At 39.6% G+C, this 11,306-nt stretch overlaps 2 protein-coding genes across 2 annotated transcripts; both read left to right on the top strand.

Annotated features, from left to right (window-relative positions):
* The first annotated feature begins 2,118 nt into the window (after positions 1-2,118).
* LOC110765209 (nifU-like protein 4, mitochondrial) lies at positions 2,119-6,641 on the top strand. Its single transcript, XM_021968286.1, has 4 exons — positions 2,119-2,404; positions 4,982-5,157; positions 6,241-6,344; positions 6,473-6,641. Exons 1-4 carry the CDS (start codon positions 2,119-2,121, stop codon positions 6,639-6,641), a joined length of 735 nt encoding a protein of 244 aa, XP_021823978.1.
* A 1,756-nt stretch (positions 6,642-8,397) lies between these two features.
* On the top strand, positions 8,398-10,384 carry LOC148296336 (uncharacterized). The gene is made up of 2 exons (XM_088248490.1): positions 8,398-9,082; positions 9,373-10,384. The coding sequence occupies exons 1-2, from the start codon at positions 8,398-8,400 to the stop codon at positions 9,405-9,407; spliced, it is 720 nt and encodes a 239-aa protein (XP_088104616.1). The 3' UTR covers positions 9,408-10,384.
* Positions 10,385-11,306: the final 922 nt, after the last annotated feature.

An 11,306-nucleotide genomic window follows, 5' to 3' on the forward strand; every position in this document is an offset into this window, starting at 1 on the left:
TTTCGGATATCGGATTTATCGGAGTCGGATTTTTTTGGAAATATTCGGACCGAAATCGGTCGGAATCGGATTTTCCAATCCAACTTACACCCCTAATGTTAGTTAATGAGCTGGCAGGTTGTTAGGTTTGTTATGGACAACAAACTCTCAAAAGCATATACTCCAAATCCAACACATTCGTAACCTCAAACCAAAATATTAAATACCAACCAATTCGGCTTCCACAATCAAAATTGAATTCCAGATTCACACATGAATTATCGTCATTCAATATCAAATCATGTATCACTTCACACCATCCCCAAAGTTTCATTTATATCAATATAACAGCCAATAACCACAATTAAATAATATTATAATCTCAAAATTAAACCACTATAAACATACCTTACAAATGTTCAGAGAGTAATGTACACTAAACCAAAAGTCCGAACACTACCAAAACTTGTTATACGGCCTCAACCGCACATTTAAAATCAAACCCTAGTTCCCGAGACTTCACGTGGACCCGTCACCTTGGAGAAGTCCTAAGGCTATTCTAGTACTTTACAAAGGACGGGATGGTCTCAAAAAACCCGTGGTCAACGGTTTGGTCAAACTTTCCATTTTTAGTCAACAGGGCCCGGGGGCCCACGACCTCCGATTTCAAGACCAAAAGTTCCTAGAGGTCTAACCAGGTCTACTAAACACGTCCTAAAAGTTTGGTTTTGATTGAGTGGTCGAATCGCTCTTAATTGTGCGATCAGACAATCACCGGTTTACCAAACCCTAGAATCATTGATTCGGAGTATCCAGGACTCCGATTCTCGATCCGTAAGTTCCTACACAATCCTAGAGGCACGAGGAATGACATACTTGGAATTGGAGCCGATTCAACTGTTCAAACTTATCGAACCCAGATATTGCTTAATAGGCGTAAATTCGTTCGACTATCATACCATAACCAAATTCAAATCCAAGCATACCGTCGCGCTCGGGACCACATGGAGAACATTTTACAACACAATGGGCAACCACACCATGGGCCACGCGCTGCCACAAACGCCAGCAGTAGGGGTGGGCACTCAAATTGGCGAACCGGAAATCCAAGCCGAACCAAACCAGAAAAAAACCGAGTTGACCAAAAAGTCAACAACCGATCAAAAATCGAACCGGACCGGTTTGGACAGATTTTGGATCCGATTTCATGTCTTCAAAAACCGGACCGGGCCGAATCGAACCAGTCAAATTAAAAAATATATAATTTTAATATTTATTTCTATTTAATGCTATATTTTTAATCTAATAATTAATATTTATTCAAGTTCAGTTTCAAAATATCTCTCTTTTCTAACTTTAATATTTATTTTTATATGAAATTGAATACTTTGTTAATTTTCATGTATAAATAAATAAATTTTCAGTTGAAAATTGTATTAAAAAATAATTTTTATAATCCAGTTCAACCCAAACCAAATCGAACCAGATCGAAACCGATTCAACCCGAATCGGATAGTTTTTGAAATTTTTTTAATTGAAACCGAACCGATCCAAACCGAATAAATAGTACCAAATCGGTTCTAATTTGAGGCAAAAATCGATCCAACTCGAACCGTGCCCACCCCTAGCCAGCAGCGCATGGGCGGATTGAGAAAATTTCAGCTACGGAAAATTCTCGAAACACCCTACAATACATATACATATACGTTCAAACTAACAATGGGAACACTTTTTGTTCTTAGACCGTGGCCAAAACGTGACTGGAGCTAGATGAAATCATGACCAAACCACCGGCCTAATATGGGTAAGGATTGAAATATCGGCCAATACACCGATATATCGGCCCATATGTCGGTATTTTCAACTATTGACAATGATACTGGGGGATAAGGCCATATCTTCTCCTATATGGACGATATATCCCCGATACGTGCGATATCCCCGATATTTTATCGATGTCCCCGATATTTCCCGATAATCATAACATAACCCAAAAAAAAATTCAGAAGTTTTGAAGGCAATTGAAGCAAATTGAAACCCAAAAATAGCTAATCCTTGCTCAGAACCCTATAAATTATTAATATGAAGAATCTATGCACAGTCCATTGCCCACATACCTCCAATCCATCTAAAGAGGACATGGCGATCAGTTTTGGATCTATGAGCATAAAAACTAGACCTAGTACTAACTCAAATGAATCTTATGATGGCTATGGTTATGTCATGTCTAATTATAGTGGAACTAGTTATAAAGCTCAAGATGATGAAACAGATTATGGACCTACTAGTTGGGTTAATCCTAACTATTCCATATATGGGAGGACAGTAGGGAGATCAAGAGAGACCTATGTGCACTATGTTCAAACATGGCTTACAAACAGCTCGGGTTACATTACTTGTTATGACTATTGTATGAATCTAGATGGTTGTTTCTCATTGTTTGAACCTCATAGGAGCTCTTCATTTATGTAGATGGACATTTATCTAAATTGTAATCCAATGTTTAAACAAACTATGGATTTATGCATGGTTTATTCATTCTAATCAACATTTTATTTTCAAAGTTTTTATTAACGCGCATTACATACCACTTATATTTCATTATATGTATATCTTATTATTAGTAAATTTTGAGTTTTATTTGTTCAATACATTCATTGATAATGTACATAACATCTATGAAAGTTTTACACTAAAATTATGTATTTCAATGCCTATATATGTCATTTTTGTTGATTTTTTCCCAATACATAAAACGATAACGATACATCCCCGAAATATCCGTAAATTGGAGGCTCGATATTATCTGCATGGCCGATATTTTAATCCTTGAATATGGGTATATTGAACAATCTGTAAACCTAAAAATCGATTGACAATACGTACATAAACAGATAGAGCACGAAGACTAGATGAAGTTTCGTACCTCACTCAACGAAAATGGCGGTCGGAGTCGCCGAAAACAACGTCGAAAACTTATAAAATCACCCGAAATTCCAATCATTCTAGTTTAATTTCCTTGGGTTTTTGAGCTGGGAAAATGGGTGGATTAGAAAGAGGACGTTGATACGAAACTTTTGCAACCAATTTCACCTGAGTTGGACACTAGACGACGACGAAATCGCCCTTAGAAATTTGCTGCTGCGTGCAGAGGGGAGAGAGAGAAGAGAGGCACGCGAGGAGAGAGAGAGAGAGAGAGAGAGAGAGATGGTCTGTTTATAAAATCCAACTTCGAAAAATTTACAGTTGTGCCACTGCAATTCGGTTGACCACAACTTCTTTATTAAAACTCCGATTTGGGCGTACTACGTGTCTACGAACTCGTGAGAGCGAGCTCTACACAACGGTGCCACTTATTTCCCTCCCCTATATCCTTCTAGATTAAAAAGTGACCAAAGTACACCTACTCCCAAGGGTAAAATTGTAATTTTCCAAAAAAATTAAATTGAATTAAATTGGATTAAATTGATTAAATTGGGTCAGGGATGTTACAGTATGGACTAGTCACCATTTTTGGTAAATAAAGCCCAACGTTTTGTAAAATGAACCCAATAGCCCATTTTGGCTAGTGCGTAGATTCTAGAAATTTGCTAATCTTATACCGAATGTTTTGGGGGCGCTTTTTTATGCCATGTGTTCTCTTATGTGCATTTAGGGCTTAGTAAAATAGTCTCACTTCGTCATCTTTTTATCGCACAAATGCGTATTTACGCATCAAAATTCAACACTTCGGTATTTCTCTTCCAATTTCAACCATAATTATCGTTGTCTCAAAATGGCTTCAAACATGACTCCAAAAATGCGTGGATGCATAGTGGCTTGGAACACAATCCTAAAATGTGTTAGTTGCTTGATCCGATCATCAATTTCACTCAGAGTGACGATTTTTTTCTTTCAACAACTCTTCTACAACATTTGACCATTTTTTTTCTTGTTGAAAGTCACAAGTTTTGTCAACTTACAAACAAAAAAACTAGGCCAAAAGATATTTGAGGTTGACCCTTGTAGGAAGCAAGTGCTGAGTTCTTCAAAGACTAGGTAGATAGATAATTCAAAATTTTACCCAATTTTTGAGGATTTGGATTTCAGCAAAGTGTTTGATAGCATTCTTGCCCTCCATGAATGCGGGGGGAATTGATTCTAACGGGGGAAAGAAAACCCACACTCCAACAAATATTGTGTGTTTGAACATCGAGGACTAAAAATATGTGTTTTAGCTCAAATATAGAAGAAGCCAGAGAAAAAAAATTTAGCCCAGCCCTGTATAAATCCCTTGTTTCGCCCTTGTTTGGGTGGGCTGAGGAAATTTGTGTGTGGAAGGGGGAATGGAGGAAGGGCCTGTAAAGAGGGAAGGGGGATTGGATTTCAAGGTGGGCGGGGTTGGTTGGAGACGGTGGTGCACAGATGATGGGGTAAGGTGATATTTTTTTTATTTTCAATTTTATTGTTTTAATGATTTTTCTATTTTTAAAATATCCTTGAAAATAGAAACTAAAATACCCTTAAAAATAGATGGAAGATTGGATGGTGTTAAAATGAGATGACAAATCATGGATTTTGAAAAATTAAGATGACATTTCTCTTAAATTTTTCTTAATGACAAATTGATTTCAAGGTATAAGTTCATGTGACATTTAAAAAAATAAAATCCCTTCAGGAAATTAAGTGCTTGCATAACATCAGAAAATTCATTTTCAGGCACTTATTTTCTCATGGCTTGGGGCAATGAATTGCATGTATGCCAACTAAGAATCAATTCTTGAAAACTGTCAACCAAGTAATTGATTCAGTTGGTACAATAACTTGACTTCATAAATTGTAAAGTAAGACCAAATGACCCATAAGAATGGTCAATTTCCGGCAATTTCTTCCACTCATTGAATTTTGTTCACTCTGGTTTAATTAGGTTTTTCTTCTTCTTATTTTCTCCTGAAATTTTAATTGCACAGCATTGTTTTGTATGGTGATGTTATAAATCTAACACGGGTTTCTTTTAATACAGGAATTACTCAAGTGTTTTATGGATCAGATTTTGTTACTGTAACAAAGTCAGATGATGCTTCTTGGGATCTTTTGAAGCCTGAAATCTTTGCAGCAATCATGGACTTCTATTCTTCGGGGCAGCCACTCTTTCTAGACACAAAAACTGCGTCAGCAATGGACACTGCTATTCAAGAAGTATGTCCTGAAATTTATCTCCATGAACTTTTTTCAACTTTTGGGCCAACTTGTTGACATAGTGTTCAGATCAGTGTTTTACCTTTTGATTTGAAGACATTTTTATTCAACTTCTTAAGAATGTTGTTAGAATTAGTATGTGCTTTGATGGACTGTATATGCTAGTGTTTACTCACCCCCAAGTGGGAGTAACGTTCTAGGTTAGGAAGCTCCTTGGCGTTATTGAAGTTTTTAGAATCACATATTTTTTTTTGGGTGAAGTGTTGTTAGAACCATAGTTCAAGGAGTAACCTTGAGGCTTGTAGCTTTTGTTTGAGGCACTGTCATAAGTAACTGTGCCTTGATTTCTCTTTGTAACCATAAGGAAGTGATTTATTTTATTATAGCAGTTTTATATTAGACTTAAGAATGGCAGCTCTCCCCAAATTCAGGCGGACATCTTATATTTTGAGCATGCTAGTGTAGTATAACCTTATCTTACCTCATAATTGTGCCCTCAGAATCCTTTATATTTGACCTTACCAAACCCACTAATGGTGCTTGTAGTCAATCCTACCTCCATCTTTGTTGATTCTGCCACGAAGCTATGGCACCACCAGGTTTTTAGATAATTCATATACTAGAAAACCCTTAAGAGGGCCTGTCAAGTAGAATGAAAGACTCTGCTACCCACTGCCTATTTGAGTGCCATAACACCTCAAGTTTACAGATAACTTATGTACTAGAAAACCCGAAAGAGTGTGAAGGGCTTGACAAGTAGAAGGAAAATGGAATTAAGCTTAACTACAACTTCATATGCACTTACTGAATGTCAAAGACCTTTGATTCTTTTTGGTGTAATTAGAGAACCATGGGCTGAGTCATCAATGGATATAACTTTTTAAAATCCTGTGGAAACCTCTGTGATGAGGCATGCTGTATACAAGGATGTGGCTCTGATGGACAAAGCTGGTCAAGTTGAAAGAGCAGAAATTAGAACTGGAACTTTGGAGGATATATTTAACCATTCTTTAGTATTTGTTTTATCAATTCTTTTGTGCATAAATCTAAAATATATAACCATGTTGGTGGTTTCTGTTGCAGGATGATTCAGAAATCGTTGCAATGATCAAAGAATTGTTGGAGACTCGCATCCGACCAGCAGTGCAAGATGATGGTGGTGACATTGAGTATAGGGGATTTCATCCGTAAGTTTCCTTCATTTAATTTAGTCTTTTTAATTTAATATTGGAGAAGGCCGAAATTTTATTTCTGCTTCTTGGCTTTATCTCTTTGCTTCTTTTGTTTTCTAATTCTTTTTTTAATCTGTGTTTAGAGAAACTGGAATAGTTAAATTGAGAATGCAAGGAGCATGCAGTGGCTGCCCAAGCTCATCAGTCACCCTGAAATCTGGCATTGAAAATATGCGAATGCATTATGTACCTGAGGTAACAAGCAACAAGCATTTGCTTGCCTTTGCATTTGAATCTTTGTTGGTACAATAATGTTGAATCTTTGTTGGTATGATAATGTTCGATCTTTGGCCATGCTACTTGGCGTTCTACACATGGAATTCAACCCTAGGGAGGCATCTTTTCTTCCACCAATCTAAATGCTCTCACTTTTCCCACTACTGGTTCCCATAAATTCAAAGAACATGGGTTAGCTGAATGGGGAGGCCCAAACATTTCAAAGACTGAACTCTAATTTCACAGCTCGACCTCCTAGAAAGAGCCTCCAAACTTGTATCCTCAATGTTGTTAGCTGCCCTGTTTTTTGGTGTGTTTATATTTTGACCTAAGAGGATCCGAAAACTTTGAAAACCTAACCAAGTTCAAATAACCTCTTTCAGCACCGAAGTGAAAATAGTGTCATCTGCATTGGTGCAGGCATTCACATTCCCACTCCTAAAAAGTTCCCATCGTTAATCCTAAAAATTTCCATATAAAAATAAACCCCTTTGGTCAAGGGGTCTGTTCCCTTCCACGGTGGGCATGTTGCCTCCCTAATTTCATCCTCTTCAAAGGGACTTTGCAACTATTTTTCTCTCTCGGGATTAATTGGATACGATCTATCTCATCCTCAAGGGGCTATTCCCTTCAACAGTGGACCATTGCCCTTTTAAGCAACCTCTTCAAACGGCCTTTCCAACCAGTTTGCACTATCAAGACCAATTGGACAACAATCCATTCCATCCGCGTAAAATCTGAACTCTCAGAGAAGCCAGTGACCTCATTCACAATTCCCTGCTTCGATCTCAATAGTATTGCATATCCTCCAATTAATTCATCAATTTGTTCACTGTTTTTTTTTTTTTTTTTAAAAAAAAACTTCCATTTGCTGTCTTATGAAACAGCTTCGTGTTGTTCTCCATTATTTGATTAATTTCTTTTTAGGTTTTGGTCTCCAACAAATTTCATCTTTTAGGACCTTTCCATCTAGTAATTTTAAGATGACGTCCTTATTGTTAGTAAAGTCAAAGACAAAACATAGACATCCCTAAATGGCTTGTCTACCACCTTGTTACTTTTCCTTGTTTTCATATTCCTTGTTTTAGGGATGGAAACTCTCCATGTTTCCCTCCATGTCTTGTGCATTGTTTGTAACTAATAATTACCTTGTATACTTGTATATCTAACCCTTCACTAAGTAAGAAACTCAATTGGCATATTTGAATTCTCTGCAAAACCTATCTTGTTCTTCTTGTTATACATTCTCAACTCTCTCAATTACACTATATTTGGCATGGTATCAGAGCAATCGATTTTGGTTGCCTCTGCATAACCTTGTTCTTGCCTAAATCTCTACCTATCCTTGCCCATAATTTGCTGTTATATTATTCCTACCTCATACTTTGCCTTGCCTCAAAATTGGTCTTGATCACAAGCCCTTTTTGTGCTCTTGTTTGCTGAAGTTTTAAGCTATTTCTTCCTCTACATCCTTTTATATACTTACCTCATGGGTGACACCAACGACTCCATCAACGACTCCACGGGCGACTCCTCTAAAATCGACTCCACCAAGATCGACTCCACAACACCACCACCACCCCGGTCCTCTCATGACTACTCTCCAATTACTCCTGATAAGTTGGATGGGTCCAACTATCCTGCATAGTCTCGTAGTGTTTGCTTGGCCATCACTGCTCGTCGTATGGCTGGTTTCATTAATGGTAAAAAGATTGCCCCTGCCATTGATGATCCTAGCTATGAAGCTTGGGATGAAGACAACTGTTTGGTGCAGTCATGGCTCCTCAACTCCATGACCAAAAATGTGCGTGCCTTATTTGATCACTGCTCAACGGCTTATGCGGTGTGGGACGCAGCTCGGAAGACATATACTGTCACACAGAATAGCTCCAAGTTGTACCAACTCCGTCGTCAGTCAGTCACCACCTCTCAAAGTGGTGAACCTGTGAATGTATTCTACGAAAAATTACACATAATATGGCAGGAAATTGACAGCCTCCGTCCCTGCAAACATACCAATCCCGATGATGTGGCTCTTCACCAACAAGCACTTGAGGTGGAACGTGTGTACGATTTTTTGGGAGGACTCGATCCCAACTTTGATTCCGTTCGTAGTCGGATTCTTGCCATGAATCCGCTTCCAGCAGTCATTGAAGCTTATGCACTAGTGGTAGAAGAAGATAATCGCCAATCTTCCATGCCTGGCGGTGGGAGTGCAATGGCGGTCAAGCCATATCGGCCACCACACCGTACGTCCTCCGGACTTCCCCCCCGGGGTCCCAAAACTGACAATGCAAAGGGAACTGAGAAGTGCACTCATTGTGGTGGTGATCATCTTGTTGAGAAGTGCTTCAAGCTTCATGGTTATCCTGAGTGGTGGGATGCTTTCAAATCCCGCAACAAAACACCCAAGGCAGCATGTGTTATAACTACCGATGCCTCTCCATCTTCCACCCTACTCTCCGACTCCGAATCAGGTACACGACCCACTACATGGATAATTGACACAGGTGCCACTGATCATATGACTTTTGACTCTACTATGTTTTCCACAATATCTTCTAAGTCTCGTCATCCTTACATCACTAGTGCCAATGGAGTCCCCTCTAATGTTGCTGGTGAAGGAACTATATCACTTTCCCCTTCCTTATCTTTATCTCATACACTACTTGTTCCCTCCATCAATTGCAATTTGCTGTCTGTTGGAAAATTACTTGACTCACATAACTGTTATGCCACATTCTATCCTTCTCATTGTCTTTTTCAGGACCTCACGACTCACGCGACGATTGGGCATGGTAAACGAAGAGGGGGGTTGTATTCCTTGACGGTCTCTTCACCACTAAGGGCAGCTCATACTCAAGGTTCCAGCTCACAAGCTCGCAATCAACATCAGATTTGGCTTTGGCATCGTCGTCTAGGACATCCATCCTTTGGCTATCTTCAACGTTTGTTTCCGTCTTTGTTTCGTGGCCTAGATCATTCTCAGTTTCAGTGTGAAACCTGTGTATTGGCCAAAAGCCATCGAACTGTTTTTCCCTTAAGTGATAATAAAACGGAATTCCCTTTTGATTTGGTTCACTCTGATGTTTGGGGTCCTGCTAAAGTTTCTTCCAATGGCAAAAGATGGTTTATTACATTTATTGATGATTGTACTCGCATGACTTGGGTATATTTACTAGCTCATAAAAGTGACGTTTCCGCTGCAATCCGTGAATTTCATGCTATGATTACCACACAGTTCCAAGCTTCCATCAAAGTATTCCGGTCTGATAATGGTGGGGAATATGTGAACAATGTCTTGGCACATTTCTTTCGAGACCAAGGCATCATTCATCAAACCTCCACATCTTTCACTCCGCAACAAAATGGTGTCGCAGAGCGAAAGAATCGACAATTACTTGAGGTTACTCGTGCTTACATGCTGGATAAATCGGTCCCTCACTACTTATGGGGACATGCCCTTCTTTCTGCAGTATATGTAATTAATCGAGTGCCGAGTAGTGTTTTGAAGTTTGAAACTCCACTGAACACCTTGGCTCGTCATGTCTCTCTTCCTACAGTCCTCAAGCTGCCTCCTCGCATATTTGGTTGTGTTGTATATGCTCATGTTCCATCTCATCAAAGAAGTAAGCTGGACCCTTGTGCCATTCGATGTGTGTTCGTTGGGTATGGATCAACTCAAAAGGGATACAAGTGTTACCATCCTCCTACTCGTAAGCTCTTTGTCACTATGGATGCCACATTTCATGAAGATTTATCCTACTTTGAAGCTGCTATGCCCCCTTCTCTTCAGGGGGAGAGAAGGAATGAAGAGAAGGAAGAAAAGGAAGAAAATATCCAAGTCTGTGACAAAACGACCGGTCGCAACCCAGAAGCGACCGGTCGCTTTCCTGAAACGACCGGTCGCACTGACCACAGCGACCGGTCGGATTGCTCCAGGGATGATGAAGATCGACTCTGTGACAAAACGACCGGTCGCAACCCAGAAGCGACCGGTCGCTGTACTGAAACGACCGGTCGCCTTGCTCCAGCGATGATGAAGATCGACTCTGTGACAAAACGACCGGTCGTAATCCAGAAGCGACCGGTCGTCGTGACAAAACGACCGGTCGCACAGAACCCAGCGACCGGTCGCCAAGCACCAGTGAACTTCAAAATTTGGACAGCGATGAAGGTATTGGAAAATTGTCGTTCTTATTTGGTGAAGATCCCGGAGGAGACAATTCAAATGGTTGCTGCGATCAACAACAAAATACAACCCCTTCTTCTCAACCATCGGACCAGTCGTCTCGTGATGAGGAAACACTTGAGGTAATTCCCGAAGCACCTAATGCTATACCATACACTCTCCCACCTAGGACCACTAGAGGAAAACCCAAGCCTCAATATTGTCCTGACCTTACTGCCAAATCTAAATATCCCATTAATAACCATGTTTCAACTCATAGATTGTCAAAGTCATATGCATCATTTGTCAATCAATTATCTACTGTATGTGTTCCAAATAAGTGGCAGGATGCTATAACAGATTCCAGATGGGCTGAAGTAATGGCGATTGAAATGGAAGCTCTGGAAAAGAATTCTACATGGGAAATGGTCCAATTGCCACAAGGGAAGAAACCAGTTGGATGTCGGTGGATATACACCATTAAATACAAAGCTGATGGATCCATAGATCGATACAAAGCTCGATTAGTG

This window comes from Prunus avium, chromosome 2 (genome assembly GCF_965620075.1).
Source record: "Prunus avium chromosome 2, drPruAviu1.hap1.1, whole genome shotgun sequence".
NCBI classification, from domain to species: domain Eukaryota; kingdom Viridiplantae; phylum Streptophyta; class Magnoliopsida; order Rosales; family Rosaceae; genus Prunus; species Prunus avium.